The 26,302-nt window shown below is 52.0% G+C and overlaps 2 protein-coding genes across 2 annotated transcripts in view; one reads left to right on the plus strand and one right to left on the minus strand.

Moving 5' to 3' along the window:
• LOC138491262 (inositol polyphosphate-5-phosphatase A-like) overlaps positions 1-26,302 on the minus strand; it is a 705,879-nt gene that overhangs the window by 86,451 nt on the left and 593,126 nt on the right. The window lies entirely within an intron of this gene.
• Positions 1-26,302, plus strand: part of NKX6-3 (NK6 homeobox 3) — an 87,393-nt gene that overhangs the window by 51,749 nt on the left and 9,342 nt on the right. Inside the window, exon 2 of the mRNA XM_069617679.1 lies at positions 8,839-8,999. Coding sequence (XP_069473780.1) covers positions 8,839-8,999 — 161 coding nt within the window. The remainder of the gene's footprint in view (positions 1-8,838; positions 9,000-26,302) is intronic.

The following is a 26,302-nucleotide window of genomic DNA, read 5'->3' on the forward strand; positions in this document are numbered from 1 at the left end:
TAAATATATATATATGCGTGTGCGTGTGGACTCGCCACTTTCTTTAACTTCATATTTTGAAAGCAGAGTTTTTTGCTGCGTGTTTGCGTAAACTTGTTTCGTTTGGCACATTTTTTCTTTGCTTTGGCGTGTACTGCTAAATCATTGGGTTTTGGGTCCAATTTTTCTAAAGAAAATTGACCTAGCATTCAATCTTTAATTAAATCTGACAACACTCATATTTTTTTATTAAAAATCGATCAATCGTTTTGTTCCTGTTTTTCCTTTGTTAGTTTAGTCTCCAGCTCGTTCAAGACAAGCAGGTAGTCTGAGCGAACTGGGGGAAACTCAGCAGTGTCTGCCGGTATATACCTGCTCATGGCATGTGCTGTTCTTGGAATCCTAGGGTTACTAGAGCAGGAACTATGCAGCTTCACACGGGACATGACTTATGAGCTTAGGGTCCTTTGGGAACGTGCATATGTAATGGATGGGATCACACAGATACATTCTGAGTCTAAATAACCAAACCAACTCAGGAGGATGGCAAAGTATTGTTTTAGTCTAAATAACTGAACCAACTCAGGAAGATGGCAAAGTACTGCTTTATTAAAAATGATCTAAAACAGGGAGTTACAATGAACATCAATGGACGTACTCTCAATTTCTCTCAGCGATCTTCACACAAAACACAGCGTTTATATAAACAATATGTCAGAGGTGACTTCATACTATGTGGCAATAATGAAAAACCTCCTAATGGTCAGGATTGGCTTCAGGGGAACATCTAAGTATACTTTCTATAGGAACTAGGATTGTGATTGGCTGCCCACTACAAGGTGGACAACATATGCCTACCTCTAAAACATGTAATCTTCAGAAACATTAGATACACAGTTTCTCATTGGTTTTCAAACTATAAGGTCCTTCGTTATATGGACTCCTATAATTGGTTGGCACGCTTATGCCAGGTCTGGAACATTCGGTTCACTTTGCAGCACGTAAGCCAAGACCCAGATGCAAGGAGATGGGGCATGACACTACCTCCCCACCCAATTAGTCCAGCATCTCTCATCACCCATGCCTTCTGCCATGAAGATTGTCTTTGAACTTGGTCTTGCAAAGTATCCTTGTCTTTTAGAATACATGAGAGTGAGAGCACTCGCTATTGTGTTCTGGGACTTCAAGTTCAAACTCTATATTCATCCTTGGCTCACGTGACAGGAGACCATGATTTGGTCCATTTTGCAGCTTTTAAATGCTCTAAATTAATTAAACTTGGCTCTCGTGGTGTTCTTTCTTTGCACCGTAACGAGGGATGATTCATCCTTTGCACGTTCGCCCATTTCCAGTATAGATAGCAGACCTTGGCTGCTTCAGTCTTGACTCTAGGCCAGACAACCTTGTCTTGCAGCTCCACGATTCCACGTATTCTTGCTGTGACACAGCTTTCCCTTCCTGCTTCATGGGTCCTGGCTTACTAAATTCATGATACCAATGGCCAGTTTCTATACAAGGCCGGCTTCGTCTGCGTTCTAATCACTACCTATAGCCAGCTTCTATGATGACTTGGTCTACCTTGCATTTCAGCATCTGTACACTTATTAAACGGTTGATTTTCTGCAGCACTTTGTGCACGTGTAATCTTCTTCCTTTATATTTGAGAGTTCACTTGATTCCTTACTTCGTCATTAGATTCTTTAGGATCCATACATTATCTTCAGTCAGTATCCAGAGGCGTTGTACATACCTTTTTTGATGTCACTGGCTTCTTTTCTCTGCTCCTTCTCATATTCCTTCAGGGAGTTCCTCTCTCAAGCTGTCATTCCTTCGGGGATCTATTCAGTAGGGTTGTCTCAATGGGTATCTTCTTTCAAACACACGCTGTGGTATTGGCACAACTGCTGGTGTCAAACACGGCAGAATCTCAGGTCTCCAACATATGGGAGGTAGGGGGGCGGGGTTTCCTTCAGCGGCAAGTAGCTTCTCCTCTACACTTACAACGGGCGTGATTCATAAAACGTTTTTAATGTGATTTGCCCATTGAAAAGCGGTTTTGTAAATCAGGCCCCCTGGGTCTTGAGGGCATTTTATCCCATCTCATCTAGCAAGTCATGGACAGGGTTGAACTGGGGTTTAAAAGTATCTCAGGTACCAAGGGAAGAGGGCCCACATAAGCAAATGGCAATTCATTCCATTGATGATTCACTGTGGAGTACTGACTTTTTGGTAAAATGTGCTGCAAGTTGTGCTTTTGAAAGATTATTTTTTTACAATAATATTGGTAAAAAGTAGTAGCTGCACAGTGAACTAACTAATCAAACTGGTCCACTTTTTCCCCAAAATGCCAAATCTGATTAAAAAAAACTGGCCCACACTATCATGGGTGATAACTTTTGATTTTTGCTATGGGGGCAGAAATTCCCACACTGAGCGAAACAAGGGGGCCGTACCCATCCCAGGGCCGAAAGAACACATTTTACAAAACATTTTGCAGGAGAAATGAGAAATAAGTCCTAGGACAATACTCTCAAAATCAAATGCAAATAGGAAAATCACTGAGGAGGTGCTTTTCTCTTTGGTATTAGTTTTTGTTTATTCTCAAAGGTGACCTGCGCATTTCTTGGGGGCTGCGCAGCAGCACAAAATATGTGCTGGCCAGCCCTGATGCATAAATTATTACATTGTAGCCCCCATGCATACATTATTATTGGGAACGACACTAATGTATGACCGGCTCCCATCACCTACGTGCCTTATGGGAGCGCATTTCACAGTGACGGGCCCTTCATGGGACCGTTCACTGAAATGTAAACAAGCAAAGCATAGCATTTTCATCTCTGTTTGGGGGATGGAAATGCCAGTGTGACAGCCGGGGGTTTAAACACTTGCCTGTCACATTTCAAGAAACATCCATGACAGTGTCAGAAATGGCCCTGTCGTGATTTACGCGTCCCCTTACACTTGTTCCTGACAGGCACAGGGGAATGTGCCTCGCTTATTTGCATTTGGGAGCACATCCAGTTTGTGAAATCAGGGTGTGCTTTAAGATGTGCAGAAATGCCCCCTGATTTGCGCAAATGCACCGAAAAGGCATCTGAATGTGTGCACCCAGTGTGACAACATTGCGGTGCCCTTTTTGAATTGGGCGGTTGCTTTCTTTGGCGCAGGTGATGAGATGCACTGGCGCATTTCAGCAGTTGTGCCAACCAATGTTTTGGGAATGTGGCCTGTAGGATTTACCCAAAGGTTGAAGGTTTAAGCATATAACATCTCAGCAACAGTCGCCTAACCTGCTCAGCTGTCTTTGTAGAATTCTGCTTTAGGATCTCATACTTCCCTCTATTGCCCCCCTCCCCGCCTCCCCCCACTAAATAGCTTTGGTCTGTCAACCCCTCCAATCAAGGCTCAGGTGGTCCATTAATGAGGCGACCTCCGACTTTGAAGTGAGCGGCCCTTGTTAATTTTACAAGATGCCTGCTAACACTTCACCAAGGGTGACCCAGCAGGAGAGGGCCCAGGAGCCCTGGAGCACCCAGTGATGTAAAAGAGCACAGCACTCAATCAGACTTTGTTGTTTTCGTTTTTGGTCGACCCCTGTCAATTATTGCAGAAGCTCAATGGGGGCAAAAAGGCACTCCTGCCCCTGTGGTTCAAGAAGAAGGGGGCAGCTATCACCTCTGCCCGCATGCACTCGGCACCTGTGCACACTACCACACTGGGTCTGCACTTCGGACATTGCCCCATTGCCCTATAGGCCAGTCCGAGCTAGGACAAGGACAGCAGCGGGTTGTACGAGGCCCTGTTCCTTCACGCCCCTGCCCACTGAATACTTAAAGCATTATCATCGCCTCCAGGGAGGAATTGGGCCGGAAGAAGACGGATCGGCATTCCTGCCTGCAGAAATGGTCTTTCTCGAGCGCCGCTCCGCGTAGAACCAAATGCCCCCAAGTTGAAATGCGGAGCGCTTGGAGTCTGAATGACGCAGAGATGCAAACGCACAAACTGCCTCTGAAAGTACACGTGTTCTACCCGCCAATCCCCATTCCTCGAGCTCACATTCATCGATGGGATTGAAAGCACCTTACTGCGTATTTCCTTTGGGCACCTGGACAACGCAAACTCAAACCATGAAAAGGTCCTTCTTCTTCTTCTTCTCAATTATCGGAGGCGTGGGCGGACCCACGCAGGCACTTCCCCATCCTAAAGGATGATGTGCACCAGACCCACCAATCAATACTTAGCTTACATAAACTCACAACTCCTGCCACCGCCCCATCTGCCTCACAAAATCCAACATCACACTGCTCCTCCTCCTGCCTCTCACCCCGTCACTTCCCAGCAAAACCCTCCCACTCAGCTCAGCCACACCCAGCGCAGTCAACCAAAATGAAAAGATCCAAAGCAATTTATGTGTCTCATGCTGTGCACCCATTTTTATTTGTCTCGTGCTGTGCACCCATTTTTATGTGTCTCATGCTGTGCACCCATTTTTCTGTCAGGGTGACTGTCCTGACTCTGAAATGAGCACCATACCCAGTGTGCATTGGAGGCTCAGAAGGAATGAGCATTTGAATTACCATCACGGACATGAGTGATAAATTGGTGGTCCTTCGTATGTTCCCAAAATGCACTTTGTTTTTATGTAAAGCAGCCAGCATCCTATATTCAGGGCACCCACATTATTCAACACCTAGCTCTGCCCCTCAGTCCCACCCACACACTGACAATCTACTCCCCACCACAACCCCTGCTGCCCCCCCCACCCCCGAAGTGCCATGGAGGGGGTGGGAGTTCCCCCAGTAAAGCGGGGCCATTTCCAGCACTGATCAGTTTTACAGCATAAGTCAGCAGATGCTGCATCTGACGGCCACCCGCTGTTCCAAGGGCCTTTTGCAATCAGATATGGGCCACAGCTAAATGGAGTAGATTGCAGTGTTTCTGCGCAGGTTTCAGGAAAGCGCTCCCTGTCTTGATGTGTAAGACAGCCCTTGTCGAGGCCAGATATTCTAACACAAATGCCTCTGCGCCACACTCAGGCTTACTGGCAAGTGGCATTCATGCCTAGGGCGCGGGCATGGCCAGGAGTACTTTCCGTAGATCAGTGGCATTCAAACCTTTTTATGCTGAACCCCCCTTTGAGTAAAAATGTTGTTGCCAGTCCCCCAGATGCCAGCTCTGCTTAGACTTTCCATTAAAAGCAGACCCCGTGCTCAGTTTCTGAAGAGCCTCACGCCCCTCCTGGACACCGCTTAGGGGGGCCCGTCCCCCAGTTGGAAGATGATTGGATGACTTCCCAGTCACGCCATTTGGAGCACAGGATTCCTGAGCAGTTCTGCCTACATGTGGCCTAAGTGCTCAGCGCTGGCCACTCTATACAGTTTGAGAAACATCCGCTTGTTGTGGGGAGGTTAGAATACCTTCACCATGTCGGAGTCGGGGGAAGCCGAAGACCTGGACCCTAAACTCGAGGCGACTGCCGCTTGGTCGGCACCTAAGACCCAGTTCCAAGCGATGACTTTACGCTGGTCCTGTTCGGTCCAACATGGGTTAGTTCCAGGCTCTACCATAGCTGCACCTGCGAGTTCAACGGAAGTAGCTCCCACTCAGGCAGCTGTTCTTGATAGTGGTCTGCACGGTGGCTCACTCTGAATCATGCCTCTGCGGTAGTGGTGGGGGGGAGGGGGTGGGGGGAGGAGGGGTGCAAAGCCAGGTGAACACAGCCGGTTGAGAACACCTCACTGTGCACACGAGAACGGGGACCTGCAAGACAGAGGTGCTAACTGGGGCTTTTCTGCTGCAGTGGGATACATCTAATGGCTTCAACCCCCACCCCCTGTAAAACACCACGTTCTGCAGGGAAGGGGACCGCAGCCCCCTAACAAGGCTGCAGAACATGGAGGCAGCAACGCCAATGTTCCTTCTTTTGCTGTTCGCCCCCCCCCCCGACAGTGAGAAAAATGCATCGAATATAGGGGGTTGTGGGTAAGGGTATATAAGGGGTGGTTTATTGGGGAGGGGGGCTTGAGGGAGGACACCCCCTAAAATAAAAAATAAAAATTTCGATGGGTTTTTGGGAAAAAAAATAACATGGCAAAACCCCCATGGAAAGAACACTGTTGGGGAATGAACACAGGACCATATGCATAAGGCTCATCGCCCTGGGGTCCAGAAGCACCATTATAATTGCATTCATCATTCTGTCATTACCATTATAACCTTCCAAATGATCTCTTTGTGTTTTATGTCTGAAATGTTAAAAGGACACCATTGCCATTTGACATTATGCCTAATTAGTGCCTTGCTATCGGTTCACATCCTGCTCACTCAGCATTTCATTTCCAGCTTCTCTTTTGGCTAGTTGGCACCTCAGGGCCGGTTTCCTGCATGCCCACTGAGCACATCATTCCTAGAGTACATTAGGTCCATCGTTTCCATTATACCCTCTTAGCACCGGCTCTAGAACCAACATGGATGCCTGCCATCAAAGTAGCCCCAACATCTCCTGACTGATCCCAGTTTGACTAGTCCCAAAATACCCCATATTGAAACTCCCAGCGCTGCGCATTTCTATCACGTGCACCATAAGCCGGTCTCTGCTCCTCTGACTGCCACCTGCATCCCCCAGGTCTCCTCCACAGCGCTGTGCATTTCTATCACCTGCACCATAAGCCAGTCTCTGCTCCTCTGACTGCCACCTGCATCCCCCAGGTCTCTTCTCTACAGCGTTGTGCATTTCTATCATCTGCACCATAAGCCGGTCTCTGCTCCTCTGACTGCCACTTGCATCTCCCAGGTCCCTTCTCCACAGCGCTGTGCATTTCTATCATCTGCACTATAAGCCGGTCTCGGCTCCTCTGACTGCCACTTGCATCCCCCAGGTCTCCTCCACAGCGCTGTGCATTTCTATCACCTGCGCCATAAGCCGGTCTCTGCTCCTCTGACTGCCACTTGCAATCCCCCAGATCTCCTCCACAGCACTGTGCATTTCTATCACCTGCGCCATAAGCAGGTCTCTGCTCCTCTGACTGCCACCTGCATCCCCCAGGTCTCTTCTCTACAGCGCTGTGCATTTCTATCATCTGCACCATAAACCGGTCTCTGCTCCTCTGACTGCCTCTTGCATCCCCCAGGTCTCTTCTCCACAGCGCTGTGCATTTCTATCTCCTGCACCATAAGCCGGTCTATGCTCCTCTGACCACCACCTGCATCCCCCAGGACTCTTCTCCACAGCGCTGTACATTTCTATCACCTGCACCATAAGCCGTTCTCTGCTCCTCAGACTGCCACTTGCATCTCCCAGGTCTCTTCTCCACAGCGCTGTGCATTTCTATCATCTGCACCATAAGCCGGTCTCTGCTCCTCTGACTGCCACTTGCATCCCCAGGTCTCTTCTCCACAGCGCTGTGCATTTCTATAATCTGCACCATAAGCCGGTCTCTGCTCCTCTGACTGCCACTTGCATCCCCCAGGTCTCTTCTCCACAGCGCTGCGCATTTCTATCATCTGCACCATAAGCCGGTCTCTGCTCCTCTGATTGCCACTTGCATCCCCCAGGTCTCTTCTCCACAGCGCTGTGCATTTCTATCATCTGCACCATAAGCCGGTCTCTGCTCCTCTGACTGCCACTTGCATCCCCCAGGTCTCTTCTCCACAGCGCTGTGCATTTCTATCATCTGCACCATAAGCCGGTCTCTGCTCCTCTGACTGCCACTTGCATCCCCCAGGTCTCTTCTCCACAGCGCTGTGCATTTGTACCATCTGCACCATAAGCCGGTCTCTGCTCCTCTGACTGCCACTTGCATCCCCCAGGTCTCTTCTCCACAGCGCTGTGCATTTCTATCATCTGCACCATAAGCCGGTCTCGGCTCCTCAGACTGCCACTTGCATCGCCCAGGTCTCTTCTCCACAGCGCTGTGCATTTCTATCATCTGCACCATAAACTGGTCTCTGCTTCTCTGACTGCCACTTGCATCCCCCAGGTCTCTTCTCCACAGTGCTGTGCATTTCTATCATCTGCACTATAAGCCTGTCTCGGCTCCACTGACTGCCACTTACATCCCTCAGGTCTATTCTCCACAGCGCTGTGCATTTCTATCATCTGCACCATCAGCCGATCTCTGCTCCTCTGACTGCCACTTGCATCCCCAGGTCTCTTCTCCACAGCGCTGTGCATTTCTATCATCTGCACCATAAGCCGGTCTCGGCTCCTCAGACTGCCACTTGAATCGCCCAGGTCTCTTCTCCACAGCGCTGTGCATTTCTATCACCTGCACCATAAGCCGGTCTCTCCTCCTCTGACTGCCACTTGCATCCCTCAGGTCTATTCTCCACAGCGCTGTGCATTTCTATCATCTGCACCATAAGCTGGTCTCTGCTTCTCTGACTGCCACTTGCATCCCCCAGGTCTCTTCTCCACAGTGCTGTGCATTTCTATCATCTGCACCATAAACTGGTCTCTGCTTCTCTGACTGCCACTTGCATCCCCCAGGTCTCTTCTCCACAGTGCTGTGCATTTCTATCATCTGCACCATAAGCCGGTCTCGGCTCCTCTGACTGCCACTTGCATCCCACAGGTCTCTTCTCCACAGTGCTGTGTATTTCTATCATCTGCACCATGAGCTAGTTTCTGCGGTCTGACTGCCACTTGCATCCCCCAGGTCTCATCTCCACAGCGCTGTGCATTTCTATCATCATCTGCACGATAAGCTGGTCTCTGCTTCTCTGACTGCCACTTGCATCCCCCAGGTCTCTTCTCCACAGCACCTTGCATTTCTATCATCTGCACCATAAACTGGTTTCTGCTCCTTTGCACCCCAAGGTCTTACTTTACTCATATTCGTTTCTGCTTCTCCGTAGCCCCCAATGACAGCCTCCTGAAGAAAAAACACACCCGCCCCACCTTCACAGGACACCAGATCTTCGCACTGGAGAAGACCTTCGAACAGACCAAGTACCTGGCCGGGCCGGAGAGAGCGCGGCTTGCCTACTCCTTGGGAATGAGCGAGTCCCAGGTCAAGGTTAGTGTCTATTTCTTCCCTGTTCACTTTCTGTAGGCCGGAAGCCAGCCTGGCCACATTTTACAGCACAACCAAAAGGGTTAGACTCCAGCCTACTCAGATCACTGGAGTCTCAAGAGTACAGCTCACGCGGGTAGGCCAGGAGAGGAGAAGCCAAGAAGTGCAGAGGCTATGTGGAGGATACGTTCAGGAGGGGAAACAAGGAAAAAGATTGGGATAGACAGAGGAAGGGAGAGCGGGGAGAGCCAAGGAGGATGGGACCAGCCAATTTAGGAACATGGCAAGGAAAGATAGGATAGGCTAAGGAGGAAAGAGGCCGAGCAAGGAATAGACTAAGCAGAGGGAAAGTTCACCAAGTGACGGGCCAACAAGGGGGCCAGCTGAGAAGGTGACAGGTAAAGGACTAGGCACGCTGTGTAGGTAACAGGTGAAAGGGGTCCAAGGCTGAGGATGGGGCAATTGAAAGAGAGTGCATGCCAAGGAAGGCACCTGAAAACGAGGGAATGGTCCAAATAAGGACAGGCTAAAGGGGGGACATGCAAGTGTAGGTATTGGCGAAGAGGGTGCAGGCTTGAGCGGGGTGAAATCTAGCAGAAAATGTGTCAATAAGGGCAATGCAGGAGGTGCTGGGTGGTGCATTTTGGCCAGTCAGCCTACCCAACAAAGAGTAGTCTTAAGAGAAAAACGGACAGATGACAGGGTGGGTAGAGGCGGGCACACCTCGGAGATGACAGGTGTAATAGTGGAAAGGCAAAGGACATGAAGGGCAGAGAAGGGGACAATCCCAGGAGGGAACACGACATGCAGAGGAAGGGAAATGAGTTGGGAAAATAGGGTCAGGCTAAAGAGGGGTCACGATGCATGTGTGACCACCCGGTGGTAGCGTGTTCAGGATAAGGCACCAATAGGAGGCCAGAAAGAGGAAGGGCCTAGAAGGGGCAGGCCAAGGAAGGGCAGCCTGTGGAGGAGAAGAGGGGGTGCCATAGAAGTGAGGGGTACCAGCAATAGGGAGGACTCACAAGATGGGGAGAGATGGAGTGAAAGCGGGAGGATGAGGGAACTGGCCTTGCATGCATGACATGCGGGACACAGCCACCCATTTGCAGGAGGGCCGGTCACTTCCAGGACAGCTCCATGTACTGATCATGAAGTGTTTTCCTCAAATAAACTGTTGCCCAAAGCACTGCACTTATTAGTGCTTCAGGTGACGGTATATTTAAGGCAAACATATATTCAGGTGCGGAAAGGGTGCCTGCGGTCAGCAGGACGTGCCCAAGCCGCTGAGCCCAAACGACCGGCGCCGAAGCGGCAGGAGTTGAATGTCTTGCTTCGAGTTCCCATAGCTTGCTGCTTCCACTTGCTGCCCGCCGGAAGTCGTACCTGCAATAAAAAGCCCAACACAAAGACAGTCCAGTAGAATGATGTAAATAGGCTAGACAAGAAAGGAATGAACATTGCGAACCGGAACTTCACTGGTGGGGGCCAGGGAGTCAGCTCACAGGGCACCTGGTGCTTTTAGATTGCGGGATGTCAGGGAAGGAAGCGGCAAGCCACAAGTATGTATTTTATGCAGTGAAAAGTGGCAGTAGGCATGATTGTTTTAACAAACGTTGAGTGATACAAATTGAAAGAGCCCGCCTGGATATGCAAAGCGTATTACAGCACATCTGGTGATATTGCGGCACGTGTTTAGATGGCTGCAAGATCATTGCAACACGTCCTGTGAAGTCACCATAATTGCGTACTTGGGCCCTTCATACCCAGTAATTACTTGAAAACTAAGAAAATGTCTGCAAGCTAGTGTTTGTAGACCCTTAAATGTAATACTAAACATAGTAAAAATACTCCTGTTTTTTACTAAGTCTATTGCCAATGTCATGGGTCTGCAAACTAACTTGCAGATATTCTTGTAAGTTTTAAAGTAATTATTGAGTATTTAGGGTAGATTTAAGAAAGCCCATTTTCAGACAGTCACGTGACCATCTCAACACACACTGTAAAGTCACCGTAATTACTTACTTGGGCCCTATAAACTAGTAATTACCTGAGAACTAACATCAAGGACTGTAAGTTGGTGTTTTCAGACCCTTAGCATTAACGATCTGCATAGTAAAAAGATGTCTGTTGATTAGTATGTGCATTGCGCAGGTTATGGGTCTGCAAACACTAACATGCAGCTGCTGCATCTGCAGGGACAATGTTTCCAGGTCACATCGCGCTTCCTCAGCGCCCATCAACCTTGCTAATGCAGGTGTGCGCTATTCTGCCCTATCACCCAGATTCATGGGGGCAGGAAACCGAAACCAGGGAAAAGAGCAGCTATCGACTTCCACCCCTGTAATGATCCATGCGCTTCATCGTCGTGTGGCCCAGGAAACCCTTGCCAGTTCCTACACAAATGTGGAAGGACTTGGGAAAGAGGACAAGGCATTGGGTAGGAATGGGGAAATGGCAACAGGACGAGACCCCCAGAGACCGTCCCAGCACCTGATGAGGCAGAAAAGAAACCTCCTCAGTCCAAGAAGGAAAAAGCCAGCATATTGAGCCATATGAGACCCGCAGAATGTCGCTAGGCAAGGTGAGGTGCACAGCCACAGGGCCAGAAGGGAGAACTGGCCAAGGGCTGGCTGGGCCGGCTATGAAGACATTACCCATGAGGTCCTTATGAAGTCTAAATATATGCTGGTCAGTACAAGAATCAATGAACTTCTTTAACTCATCTTGATCGCCACAGCATTTAATTCCAGAAAATAATTTTCAGAACTCTCCTTTCCAAATCCCAGACGTGCCAAAATGGCCGCCTTAAACTCATATTCTCACATTTCCAAGATTTCCCCTCCCTAGATGATTTATGGACAGCAGAGGTTCAGCTCAGTGCATGATCCATTATACCACAGGGGATGTTTGGGTCATCAACCTATCAGGATTGATGCAGCAGTCTTTTTTGGCAATTCTTTTTTGGCACAAAGAAATGGGAGTCCTTTCCATGGAGCCTCCTTGCCGCCTCTGAATCTTACGCAACTTACGCAGATGAATGCTAAATTACCAAAGGACGAGACCCCTAACTGCGGGAAAAAGGACGAATAGAAAGACTCTCCAGTACATAGAAGTCCTTTGGTCAACAATCGAAGGACTGATCCAGTGGAATCCCGGTAAGGTATCATACTAGCAAGCAACCAGCGCAAAATCCAGTAACGTTGCAACGCAATATCCTTCCTGACCGGCTCCCTTAAATACGGAGAGAAGAGCACCATGAAGGGAAGGACATGCAAGGAAGCCATGAAGGCTTGGCGTCCTTCCCATTCCTCCAGCAACAATCAAAGCTAGCGCATAAAAACCAGGCGACGTCATGGAACGGGGAACCCCCCCTATGATGTCAGAAGTGACATGCAAGTAGCCTGTAAAGAACAGAGCATCGATGCACTCATTGGGCAATGATGGGGTCACAGCCGCAGTAAACCAGGAGCACTGTACCTTGATTTTTTTTAAGCGCACATCACGGATTTGGATATTTTAAAATCATTCTAATGATATCCCTTTCTCGTCGAATCGCCATTTTTAGTTTTGGCTCATAACACACAACTGGCGAGGCAGAAGTATTGGCATGAGTGTAGATAGAGGGGAGATCGAATACAAAGCCTGTGGCTGTCATTTGGGTTTTCGCTCGCCCATTGATTGCCTTTGGCATGCTAACACCGAAGACCATTCCCACCCGCTCTCCATCCACACCACATCCACGGGCATATCCGTTCAATGCATAACTGCGCGATCCACTCCGGTGCAGTCCCGCATCTCTGGCGCGGTTGCCCTCCACAGATGCCTCATCGTCATCACGGTGAGAGCCTCTGCAGCTCCACCGGCCACTCTGACCATCAGCAAAGAGCCTGAGAGGCACAGAACCCTGCGCGGAGCAGTACAGGACCATGCACAGCGCCACCTGGCAGCAGTTCATGTCCTACTCCGCTCCTGCACTGCTTGGTGCCCTGGGTGTGCTGTTGTGTGGTCTCGTCTAAGCCAAGCCCGAATGAGAACGTGCCTTAGTTCACTTCTAGACCACCCTTTACATACAGTGGCTTACCAGGCATATGATGGCATTCTTGGGGCATGTGAGGCTTCTTAGCGGAGGAACCCACAACACATTCACCGCCACTCATGCCTCCCAGAGGCAACAGGAAAACCAGCACAATGAGGCCCATGCCAGGATGTGGGAAGCAAGGAGAAGGGCTTTGATGTTCTGAGGGCAATGCCAACGAGCCTTCGCCTACAGGGGTACACATGTGTGCTGTCTTGAGAAGGCCTGGAAGACACACTAGTCAGCTGTAGACTACACAACACATGCATTAACAGAGAACGTGCGGCTTTAGATGATGCACAGCAAAGACAAGTATGGCACGACGGACACGTAGGACTCTACCTGCAAGGGGTGCATGAACGTATCTGTCTGGGGCCAGCTACAGTAATGGACAACGTCAGGTATTCTACATAACAAACACTAGCATGTTTGACCAGAATGTGCAACTGGATCACAGGAATAGGCGAAGACCATGGTGAAACAGTGTATTAGCCTACTTACAACCTAACACCCTCAGTGATCCTCTCCAGCCCTGCTGAGAGACGCCCCTTCCATACTGCTCCTACTTCATCCCTGGCCAAACTCCCACTGACACATGCCACTGCCCCATAGACTGTTCCTAGCCCAACTCCCACTGACACAGTCCCCAGCCCTAGTGGGGGGATCCGAAACCTCTCCCATACAGACTTACTTCCTCCACCCTCTGTGGGCCTGGCCCTTGAGAGCTGATGAGGGCCCCCCTGCAGCCCTACGCTAATGATAGGAAGTCTCAAGGGTGCTGCTGGAGGAAAACACAGAGGACTCCTTCCAGCACCATATCTGACCTCCCCATCCTGCCCATTATGCTTGCCAGCAGTCTGGAGCCCTGGGCCATGGTGTCAATAGCCGACTTTGTCCCCTGGACTTGGCCAGCTCCAGGCACCCCAAATCTGTATCCGACACCAGGTCTGCAATGGCGGTTTTCGGTGGTGCTGAGGTGTTGGCCTTCTCTTTTCTACAAGGCGGCATGCTGTATTCTTGCACTGTGTGGCGCTTCAGATGCACCAGCAGAAGCAAAGGTTGCTGCAGAGGTGGCGCCAGGGGCAGCTGGGCAGGAGCCAGGGGCAGCCGGGCAGGAGCCAGTGGCAGCAGTGGAGGGAGATGTGGAATGGTGCCCTGTACACAGCTATCCGCTGGTAGAGAGCAACGTGGGCAGCTGCCATGTCAGTGCGGACGTCAGTAGTGGCAATGGCAATATTGGAGGCAGACATGGCAGTGGTGGGAGAGGCTGCCGTGGCAGTGGTGGTGCACCCCGCCAGGTTGCCCGGGGCACTGCGCCGTATATAGCTGCCTTCAGCAGCCCCTTCCTCATCAGCGTCCCCTGATGGACAAGCACAGCACCCAGTTGCTTGTCCGAGTGATGGCAGAGTTTACTTACTTGCAAGTCATGCCATTTATGTGGGGCCATCAGTGTTCTCTGAACCGTCCCTGAGCATTCCTAGGTGCGAGTTTCAGAGGCAGCGCCCCCGTCTCCTGACTACTCTCCTAATTCTACTTTAACTGCTCCTGATGTTGCTCAGGCCCAACCCTGTCTACGCCTCTGCTAGCATATCAGGCTGTCACCTCTCTGTGGCCTCTTGCAGTATCCAGTAGCTTTCTCGTCCCCTTGTTGCCCTTTTACTCTGGTTCCAGCTACTTTTATATCTTGCTGACAAAGAGCTTAATAGATTTTCAGTTGACTTTTAGTGTTTCAGCTCCCTGCTGGTTGACTGCGCTTGATAATATGCAGCTATTAATCCCCTCACTGTCTTCCTTTATCAGTCTCTTATAATCTGTGCAACCCACATGTGCCTCAGACGAGATTTTCCAGCTGTAGGCAAGTGGGCCCCCAAACATTTGGAAATGGGGGCCCATCAGCCCCAACACATCTCCAGCCCACCCTGATGAGATGTACATGTATAAAAGTTATACTGCTGAAAATGTGGTGGCGCGCTCCTGATACTTACATCTCACAGTAGAGCTCCAGCAGGACTATCTGCCCCAGATCCGCAGAGCTGGAATACTTGCCGGGCATTAGGCTGGCTCCCAGAGCACTTTGTAGCCCAGAAGGCAAGTCAAGCCCATAAAACCTAAGGATCTAGGGCGAGTCGCTTATAACATTGGAGGTGTATACCCTAACTGGACAAGATGAGTAACTTTTCATCCCCAGCAAGGGATGCTTGCGGGATTCATTAGCGATGAGTAGAGTACCTAGCATTTCCCCCAAATCAGGAACAGGGGAAGTATGCTGAGGCAGACAGAATGGCCGGACAACACATTTAAGGGGTACCCCCGCCCCCCTTCTTGGTCATAAGATCAAAATGGCATGCAAACACCTGTGGAAATAGGACACATTTCCTTCCCTTCAGCATCCCTATCAGTAGACGCACGCTCTCCTGGAGCGGTGCCAAGGTTGCTTTTCCCATGTGGTATATTCTCACACTTGCCAACATTATCCATTCCATCCAGGAAACACTGCTCCAGCCCTGCTATTAACTTTGCAATCTGGGACGTCTAGTCCTGGAATTCCCCCATAGAGACCAAGGATTAGTAAAACCAGGACTGGGCCAAAGTCTCCCAAATGGAATGGACAATGCTGGCATGTATTTCTCTAAGCAAACCAGGAAGAGACCCATTGCCTCATGCGAGAAAGACTCTGTGTAGGAAAGGCTTGACTGGACTTTCTTTGATCTTTATTCTCTAGACAATGTTGAAACAAAAATGTTTCTGCTGGACAGCATAAACTCCCTTCAGCATCCAAAGCAGCCAGAGGCGCAACAAGCAGTGCTGGTGGTATTGTCAGGACACTGCACCGTCCAGGTGCTGGGTGCTGCATCTGCAATGCGCCACACGGACTGGCGCATCTGTAGTATGGGTGCTTGAGCCGTCCAGGTGCTGGGTGCTGTGACTGCAATGCGTCACTTGGACTGGCGCATCTGTAGTATGGATGCTTGAGCCGTCCAGGTGCTGGGTGCTGCATCTGCAATGCGTCGCTTGGACTGGCGCATCTGTAATATGGGTGCTTGAGCCGTCCAGGTGCTGGGTGCTGCATCTGCAATGCGCCGCGCGGACTGGTGCATCTGTAGTATGGATGCTTGAGCCGTCCGTTCGCTGGGTGCTGTGTCTGCAATGCGCCGCGCAGACTGACACATCTGTAGTATGGATGCTTGAGCCATCCAGGTGCTGGGTGCTGCTACTGCAATGCGCCATGCAGACAGGCGCATCTGTAGGATGGGTGCTTGAGCCGTCCAGGTGCTGGGTGCTGTGACTGCAATGCGCCGCGCGGACTGGCACATCTGTAGTATGGATACTGGAGCCGTCCAGGTGCTGGGTGCTGTGACTGCAATGCGCCGCGCGGACTGGCGCATCTGTGATATGGGTGCTTGAGCCATCCAGGTGCTGGGTGCTGCATCTGCAATGCGCCGCGCGGACTGGCGCATCTGTAGTATGGGTGCTTGAGCCGTCCAGGTGCTGGGTGCTGTGACTGCAATGTGTCACTTGGACTGGCGCATCTGTAGTATGGATGCTTGAGCCGTCCGTTCGCTGGGTGCTGCGACTGCAATGCGTCGCTTGGACTGGCGCATCTGTAATATGGGTGCTTGAGCCGTCCAGGTGCTGGGTGCTGCATCTGCAATGCGCCGCGCGGACTGGCGCATCTGTAGTATGGATGCTTGAGCCGTCCGTTCGCTGGGTGCTGTGTCTGCAATGCGCCGCGCAGACTGACACATCTGTAGTATGGATGCTTGAGCCATCCAGGTGCTGGGTGCTGCTACTGCAATGCGCCATGCAGACAGGCGCATCTGTAGGATGGGTGCTTGAGCCGTCCAGGTGCTGGGTGCTGTGACTGCAATGCACCGCGCGGACTGGCACATCTGTAGTATGGATACTGGAGCAGTCCAGGTGCTGGGTGCTGCATATGCAATGCACCGCACGGACTAGCGCAACTGTAGAATGGGTGCTTGAACTGTCCGGGCGCTGGCTGGGTGCCGAGTCTGCAATGCGCCGCGCAGACTGGCACATCTGTAATATGGGTGCTTGAGCCGTCCAGGTGCTGGGTGCTGCATCTGCAATGCGCCGCACGGACTGGTGATTCTGTAGCATGGGTGCTTGAGCCGTCCGGGTGCTGGGTGCCGAGTCTGCAATGCGCCGCGCGGACTGGCACATCTGTAATATGGGTGCTTGAGCCGTCCAGGTGCTGGGTGCTGCAGCTGCAATGCACCGCACGGACTGGCGCAACTGTAGTATGGATACTTGAGCCGTCCAGGTGCTGGCTGCTGCATCTGCAAAGCACCGCACGGACTGGCGCAACTGTAGTATGGATACCTGAGCCGTCCAGGTGTTGGGTGCTGCAGCTGCAATGCACCACACGGACTGGCGCAACTGTAGTATGGATACTTGAGCCGTCCAGGTGCTGGCTGCTGCATCTGCAATGCACCGCACGGACTGGCGCAACTGTAGTATGGGTGCTTGAGCTGTCCGGGCGCTGGCTGGGTGCCGAGTCTGCAATGCGCCGCGCAGACTGGCACATCTGTAATATGGGTGCTTGAGCCGTCCAGGTGCTGGGTGCTGCATCTGCAATGCGCCGCACAGACTGGTGCATCTGTAGCATGGGTGCTTGAGCCGTCCGGGCGCTGGGTGCCGAGTCTGCAATGCGCCGCGCGGACTGGCACATCTGTAATATGGGTGCTTGAGCCGTCCAGGTGCTGGGTGCTGCAGCTGCAATGCACCGCACGGACTGGCGCAACTGTAGTATGGATACTTGAGCCGTCCAGGTGCTGGCTGCTGCATCTGCAATGCACCGCACGGACTGGCGCAACTGTAGTATGGATACTTGAGCCGTCCAGGTGTTGGGTGCTGCAGCTGCAATGCACCACACGGACTGGCGCAACTGTAGTATGGATACTTGAGCCGTCCAGGTGCTGGCTGCTGCATCTGCAATGCACCGCACGGACTGGCGCAACTGTAGTATGGATACTTGAGCCGTCCAGGTGATGGGTGCTGCGACTGCAATGCGCCACGCAGACAGGCGCATCTGTAGGATGGGTGCCTGAGCCGTCCAGGTGCTGGGTGCTGTGACTGCAATGCGCCGCACGGATTGGCGCATCTTTAGTATGGGTGCTTGCCTTGCCTGAGGAGGGTGTGCAGGGAAGCACTGGGTACAGGGAAAGGGCATGATTGATACCACAAGCAATAAAGACCCTTATCCAGCCAGAGCTAAGAGATTAGCTCTTTACTCACAAAACAAATCCGACCAAAATAGTTAGGTCAAGTATACAAATGTATGAGGTAGAAGTCTGTAAAGCATAGCAGCTAACAGGGTCTGGGTGGCTGTCGAGTGTCGCACCAATCATGCTGTGCGTTTCCCAGGGTGCTTTGCTGGCTTTTATTGTCTATGGATCCTACAGTAAGGAGTCATCAGGAATGCAAATACTGTATGTGGCCCCTGAGTGAGGTAAGACACTCAGGATCAGGGTACACTGTGTACCCGGCTATTCCCTATGCGAGTGCCATCACTTACTGGTGGCATCACTTACTGGTGGCATCCTTCAGCTCATTTTAAGGGGTAATGCTCTACTGTGCCCTGGTGGTGCGCCCACCATAGACCTTTATGTGAAATAAAATGCCGTGTCCTGCAGCCAGATGAGTGCATGTGGCATGCGTGGCCCTATGGCATCATGGCTCTGCCAGCATTCGAGTGTCGCAGCAGCAGCGGTCATGTTTGGCCGCTGAGTGCATGTGGCATGCGTGGCCGTATGGCATCATGGCTCTGCCAGCATTCGAGTGTCGCAGCAGCAGCGGTCATGTTTGGATTGGGCCCATTTCTGAACTGTGTCTGGATCCAGACCTTAATGTGCCCCTGGAGCTTTGCATGTGAGGAACCCATCAAGGTATGCATGTGGCAGCCCCATTGATTAGGCATCTACAACATGTCTGAGTGAATCCAGCCCTGTGATTGGGGCCTGGAATACCCCCTCCTAACCTCCTCAGCTCCCCAGTCTAAATTCGCAGGACTTTTGGCAACTCCCTGAGCATGAGCGAAGATGTGGGCATGAACTCTGCACCACTGTTGTTGAGACCAGCCTTGTTGAAGCCTCAACGCTCTTCACAGTACCCTGGTGGTAAATGAGGGTGCTGGAACCTCCCCCCGCCATAGGTAAACGCAGTGAGGTATTGATAATCAGGGTGCAATGGGACAGAGAAGAAAGCATTCTTCAAATCAATAACCGTGAAATGGGTTGCTGTGGTGGGTATGTTCGACAACATTGTCGTGGGGTTGGGCACAAAGGGACACTCATCCTGTACTATATTATTTAGGGGATGCAGATCCTGGATCATCCTCCAACTAGATCCCTTTGATTTCTTTACGGGGTATTTGGCCGTATTGGAAGGAGAATTAGATGCACGATAATGTCTTGGTGTAAGAGGGCTGCGATGGTCTTGTATATCCCTTCATCAGCTTCCTTGGACAATGGGTACTGTTTAACTCTCGTTAACACTGCACCAGCCTTGAGGGTGACGTCAATCGGAGCAACAATATGTAAAATCCCTACATCGTGTGGATTACTGGTCCACAAATGATCGGGTACTTGTGCTAGATCTCTTTGGACAAAGGATGGGACACTATCTTCTAACAGCATGGGGCATGGGGCGTGTTGGCATTGCACCATTATCTCATAGGGGACACACATTCCCAGTATTATTTCCCTATCATTGTCCAAATCTTCGAACAAATCACTATCTGTAACTCCTCTTAAAGGCTGATTGGGATCAATCTAGATTGAGCATAAGGATGGTTACCATAACATGTTTCTTGGACTGGGCTGCTCGGAACAAGAGCTCTGATGGCACTCTCAAAGACTGGTTGGCTACATTCAGTACTGCATTCAGCAAACTATAGCCCCGTAAATTAACAGGTCTGGGTGCACTAGTATTCCCCTAGTTGCTGCTTCAGTCCCCACTGCATGTATGATCATCATGGCCCTAACATAACATATACCTGGGTGGAGCAGCCCACCCCTCAATCAGTGAACAAGATGGTCATACTCAATTTTCTGAGGATGTCCCTCCCCAGCAGATTGATAGGAGATGCTGTCGAAAACAGCAATGGTGCTCGTACTACCCTCTCACCTACTTTAATGGGCCGTTCTTCTCTGAACAGAACCCAGAGAACCCCTGTGTGCCCATTACCTCAACTGACAAAGAGAAATGCCCCTCCCTGATACAAGATTTTGTGGCACCTGTGTCTACCATAAAAACAAACGGTTTGTTACCTATCTCCACGCCCACCAATGGTTCCTCTTCTGGGTGTTCCGGAGCAGCTGGAGGGTCCTCCTAGTGCATTTTCTCCCTCTGTTCCATGGGAGAGGTTTTGGGGAGGGATCTTGCTTCCTTCTTTGGATATCTCGGCCTTCCTTCACTGGTGGAAGATGTAAGGCAGACTGTACCTTAAGCCAGGGTTCTTGTTTGAGTTCTTCTTAGTTACTTCTGGTGAAGTTTTCAGATGATCTGCCAAAAGAGGGTCTCAGCCCTCTTTTAAAGCCAAGTGGGCCACAGTGATTGGTGTAGGCTAAGCCTACCCTAGTGAACCAATCCTGGAGTCTCTATCAGCAATCTCCTGTATGTCTGAGGTCATTAACTAGAGTGCTTTGCAAAAGGAAAGGTAAAGGGGTGAAAATAGGAACAAGGTATGCCCTAGAACTAATTTGACTGGCCCCTTCTCTCAACAGAAAGAGCCCCCGGCTCATTCGCTTGTGCTACTACGTCCCACCCATCTTCCTGTCTGTTGTGTTCAAAGAGTCTCTCTGGTTAATGGACCTCCCTGTGTGGTCCTTTTGAAAGGGGAAGGTCTCCCTTGAAGCTGCAGCAAGACCAGACTTTCTGGCTCCTGCAAACCACATCCTCGTACCTTATGAATGCCCCCCCCCCGCAGCGGGGTGGCCTACTGTAAACGACAGACCCAGACATGACAGTGCAATGCCATTGATACTGAGAGGCTGCAGCTCGCTTCAGGTTTACACAGTTGCATATGAAAGGTTGTTAGGTTTCCTGCCTCCTTTGTTATCCTCTGCAGTCAGGCCCTGTGTGGGCCTGTTTGAAATACCCCATGTTGGTATGATAATCACTGCCACCAACTGCAGGGCCTAAAAAAAGAGCAGGGTGGATCCATGGAGCCTTTGTCAGTTAAGCACGCTGACCATGGCAATGGGAGGTTGGTCCTCCCCCTTCCTGAGAATGACATAGTACACTCCTCGGCAGTCACATTCCAACTAAATATGACAGGGGCGGATGGGGCCTGTAGGCGTTGTCAAGCCTGGAGTACATGGGTCTATGCTTTTGTTGTGCTGTGAGCATAGGGAAATGTGTGTGGATTAGCCCCGCATTTTTCCTGAGGTTGGTCTACCATCATTCCATTTAATTACAAATTTCAAAAAGCCCAGGCAAGCGCACGCCCTCCATGCGGATGGTCGAATTCCTCACAATAAGCATACGCATTATAATTTTTATGAGGGCAATAGTCCAGGACATCATTCGAAAGTAAAGTCCCTGAATGAAGAGGCCGCAAGAACATGAAGGCTAAGTCCATGCCCAATGGTTCCCTGTCAGCCGATATGACGTCATCGGACTCAGTGCCTGTCGTCGTAGTAGCCGTGCCCATGTCTGTGTGCAATACCTGTTCCACAGCTGTTGTGAAACCATGATACTGAGGTGGTGATGGAGGTGTCAGTTTATGCCTCGGGTCAGCTGGGTCCTTTGACCTATGCTTGGGCCAGGGTGGGCTCACGGCCAGAGGCCTTTGGGGGGGTTCAAGATGGTGCAGGTCTGGGTGTGGAGGGCAGCCTCTGCTGGATCTTCGACCCTAGTGTGTTCAGTGTCGTCAGAATATCCAATCACATGTCCCTTGGCTGAGGAGTGAAAAGAATGAGAGGCATTATGTCCGGGCTGACGCACCTCCTCTGGCATGGGGGAGAACTGGGCTCATGCCATGGGGACCCCTCTACAGGTTCCATGTGTTAATATAATATCCCTGCAAAAATATTGCCATACAAAAATATTGCCATATTTTTGCGGCCTTATTAAGGCATGGAACCTGCGGGGGGCAGACCTGCAGCCCCTGCATTATTTTTTAAGGAGCGGGGGACACCCCTGCATCCCCTGCTCCCAAAAACCCTGAAATATCGCCAACGGCCGTTTCAGATGACCATATATACAGCGATATTTTTGGTGGGGATAATATGTAGTGATACCCCTCTACAGACACGGTTCCATGACCCCCTCTGTGGTCTGAATAATAGTCCTCGGGCAGATCATCGTCACCTTCGTCGTAGCTTGTATAAATCTGCGCCGGTTTCTCTGGAGCAGCTTGTGGCCCTGCTCCCTTCTTTGGGTCAGAAGGCAGGATCCTACCCATATCCTTCTCCGGAGACTTCTGGAGCGGAGTTGCGAGGGCAGTTGTCCCCATCCCTAGGGTGCCAGCTGCCTTAGTCAGCACCGCTGAAGCCTCTTCACGCCGTGGGGGCAGGGATACTCAAGGAGAGGCTGCCGCCGTGACGTCCTTCATTCTGTACGTAAAGGACCCAGACCCCGTGTGCGTAATAGCTTTTCTTAAGGTCTAATGTATGACTTCAGCTTCCCTGCTGGCTGCCTGTCCTGTGATAATCTGCAGCTATTAACCCCCTGGCTCCATTTTGCCACAGTAGGATAGCCTCATCCTTTGAGAGTGAGGTGTTGGCTGCATATCCTAGCGGCAGACGGTTTGCCTGCACATATTTCTTGTACAGCATGTTAAACATGTGATCCCTCTCAGCTCTACACTCTCAGGCTCTTGATTTGCACTCCCTTAAAATCCCGCTGGGTGCTTACTTGTGGGGGATTGAGAGAGCCCCAGCAGCCCCCATGTCATGGGCAGTTTTTGGAGACTGCCAGAGCTCTGGCCCGGCCATCCCTAGCCCACTTAAAGGCCTGAGAGTATATGAATAAGAACCTTCCATGTCTAGCCCCTGCATAACCTTACTAGTGATCCCACTTTTGCTAATACCGGCTCCACAACTCCTTCTCCCACCCACGTGTGGATGTCGCATGCATGCATGACATCCTGGGCACACCACAGTAAATGTCACAGACAGCCACGGACACGCCACTTAAAACATTGTTTTGTAAGTGGGCATAGCCGTATTTAAATAGTTATCACATTTTGGCAGGCAGATTCTGCACAGTGACACCATCTTGGATAGATTTCACACCAAAAATAAAACATTCGCGGTTTCGTCTTTCTTTTTTTCTTTCTTAGCGTCGAGGGCACTATGGCAGTAGAACGTTTGTTCTCACGTGGTCTGAAAGGTCTCCGTTCTATTTCCAGTATCCACAGGGCACGGCTACTTGGTGCAGGGATTTATAATGGGTGCTCCGGTGTGAAGTTTTCTCATCTTCCCTTGGCAGTTGGCCTTCAAGACAGACAGTACTTTGGAAGCTGGCAGCAAGGAACGGCTTGTCGATCCTCTCCATTCCCTTCGGGGGCTACATGGAGAGCCTCAACCCCCTTCGTCTCTTCTTTTTGTTTGAGTTTCTAGCCACTTCCACAGCGTATTCGGTCTCCTGCTTTCTGCTGTCCCAGATGTCAGACTTGTCCAGCCACAGCGGTCGCGCGGGCTGCTCCTCCACGAGCGGTGGATGCCGCATTCACTACAGGGCACGGGGGCCCGACCTCCTCGTCGCCAATATAGTGTCGCGCTCACAGGGCACCAGAGCGAGACACACGAGATACCAGGATCAACGGGCTGTTCAACAAAGCTGCGATCACGCAGCGGGTCGGACCGCAGGGGGCACCAGACCATACACCAGTGCTGGGGGCACCCAGCAAACGTAAGCCTCGGCTCTGTGGGCACACACACCGCGGCTTCAATATGGGCCGTGGTCACACAGCAGGCACAACTCAAAAAATGCCACGGATACAGAGATGACGCTTCCTAGGTCTCTGCTGCAGTGTTACGGGTGACCCTCCCAATGTGCATTGCCCCTTTAAGGGGATGTGTTCCTCCCACGTGTGTTGCCCCTTTAAGAGGGGCCATGACTGTGTCATGGCCCAAGCTAATAAAAGGAGCTCCTGCAGGCACGTGAGATAGAGCGGCTGCAGACTCCCAAAGAGGAACGACTGAGTCCGTGTCTCATTATCCATGTAGGCCCCAGGCCTACACGTGGAGGCGCAGGCCTGCACGCCCAGACACTGAGGGACTCGCATGCCAGGATGGCAGTCGAGGTCCCCTCGGTCAGAGGCCTGGCAGGCTGTGACCCCATGCCAGGGTGCCAGAGGCCCTGGCACCCGGGGCCATGCCGGATGTCCATGGCAGGCCCCCACACCTAGTGGGACTGCACGGCGCTAGCAGAGATAGCGCCCAGGGGCGCCCGCCGGATGACCATGGCCGGCGACCCCCAACAATGGCGACAAGGACGAGTCCACGTGGCCCCCCCATGCTGCCAGTGAGTGGTGGGGGGGGAGGAACGTCCGACCCCATCGTGGTCCGGCGTGGCCTGCGCCTCACCACCGTGGTGTAGGCCCGGGCCTCCCCGCGATGAGGCATTCACCCCGCGGTGTTCCGCCGCAAAGAGGATGATGGAGGAGGAGCGGCGATTCGTTGCCGTGGTGGAAAGTGCAGGAGAGCCATTGCGTGCTGCGCCCCGGCCGCGGCCTTCAGTAAGGGGGGTGCTCGTGCGGCCGGGATCGGAGCATGGCGGCACCCCTGCGATGTTTGCTGCTCCTGCGACGTTCGTTGCTTCAGGAAGAGAGGATGTACACCACCCGCCGGGGTGGGTCACGCTGCGGATTATCCCCGGCACCCCTGCCGTGGGGAGGATGATTGTGTGTGTGCCCCCCCCGGAAAAGCAATGAGCGGTGTCCGCCGCGAAAGGAGGGGCCGATGGCGAACCCCTGCGGCGTCCGCTGTGCTGGGCCGCTGTGACGTGCTGTGGCCCCGGCGCGTAATCTCCCCCAAACCCCGTTGTCATCCCGCCCCGGCGACTGCGGATGCTGCTCCAGTCGGGAGCAAGCAAGTAAGCGGCAGCGGCCGCAACAACAGTGCGGAGCAAGAAAAATAAATAAATAAATAAAAAAAAAACATGAAATGCTCCGGTGCGGAGCGCCGAGGCAGTGGTTCTGCGGCAGCTGTATGTGCCTGGACAGCGGCACTCACCACGCCTTAAAGGCAGCACCTGCCGCCCGAAATATGAGGAGGGGTGTGCGCCCTCCCAAGGAGAAACACCGCTGTGGGAACGGCGCACCCCTGAGGGAGAGCTGGCGAGCATCCGCTGCCACACAAAAAGTAAATGAGGAAAGAGGTGAGGCGGCTGCCCCGTCGTGTAGAGGGACGGGGACAGCCTGTAACACCCTGAGGCATCCGCCGCCGTGGGAGGAGGTGGCGGTGGTGCCGATGCAGCTGCGGCGGTGTCCTGACCTCCCGCCGGGAGGAGAGATGTATTGCCCCGGGCTGCGGCCCTCTGCAAGGAGGGTGCTTGTGCGGCCCGGGAGGATCCAGCCCACGTCCCGTCCCGCGGCGCTATGCAGGAAAATAAAAGAGGAAAAAAAACAACGTTGCAGGAAAATAAAAGAGGAAAAAAAACAACGTCCAGTGGGAAGAAAAGACTGGCCCCCAGCCGAAGCAGTGAGACTGGAGTGCCCGCCCCCGCAAGTGTCAGGGCGGCCGAGTGCCGCAGTGGAGCGCCCACCTGCCCCACCTCGGCCAGCCTGCCGCGAGATGCCCTGGGGTTGAGTGCCCGCCCCCAACTATCCCGGTTGATGGGCAGCGGGAGGACCCAGCTTGCGCTTGCAGCGGTGCAGGAGGCGAGCTCCGACAACCGGGCTGCAACCTGCACCGCAGGGAGCTCAAGAGGACCCCAGGCCTGGAGGCGCTGACTTGCAGAAGCGCTCTGGCGCCGGATTCTGGGAAAATAAAAGGGCCCTTTGCCGACAAGTGAGTACTCCATGCCTCCATACAAGAGGTGCTGAACAAGAAACATGTGGCTGCCCATTCCACTCTCAGCGCCACAGCATCAGCATCGCCCTGTCACGTGTGTCCCACTACCATTGGCGTGCGCGCTCCTGCCTGAAGAAGTGACCTGGGGCACAATAGGGAGCAACTGGTTGAGTGAGCGCGGCGGTGCGCAACACGAGCCGCGCTGTGTTGAACAGGGGACTTACACCTTATGCTCATCAGAACCCTGA

Source organism: Ambystoma mexicanum, chromosome 10, assembly GCF_040938575.1.
Source record: "Ambystoma mexicanum isolate Mex_15411 chromosome 10, UKY_AmexF1_1, whole genome shotgun sequence".
Taxonomy (NCBI): Eukaryota; Metazoa; Chordata; class Amphibia; order Caudata; family Ambystomatidae; genus Ambystoma; species Ambystoma mexicanum.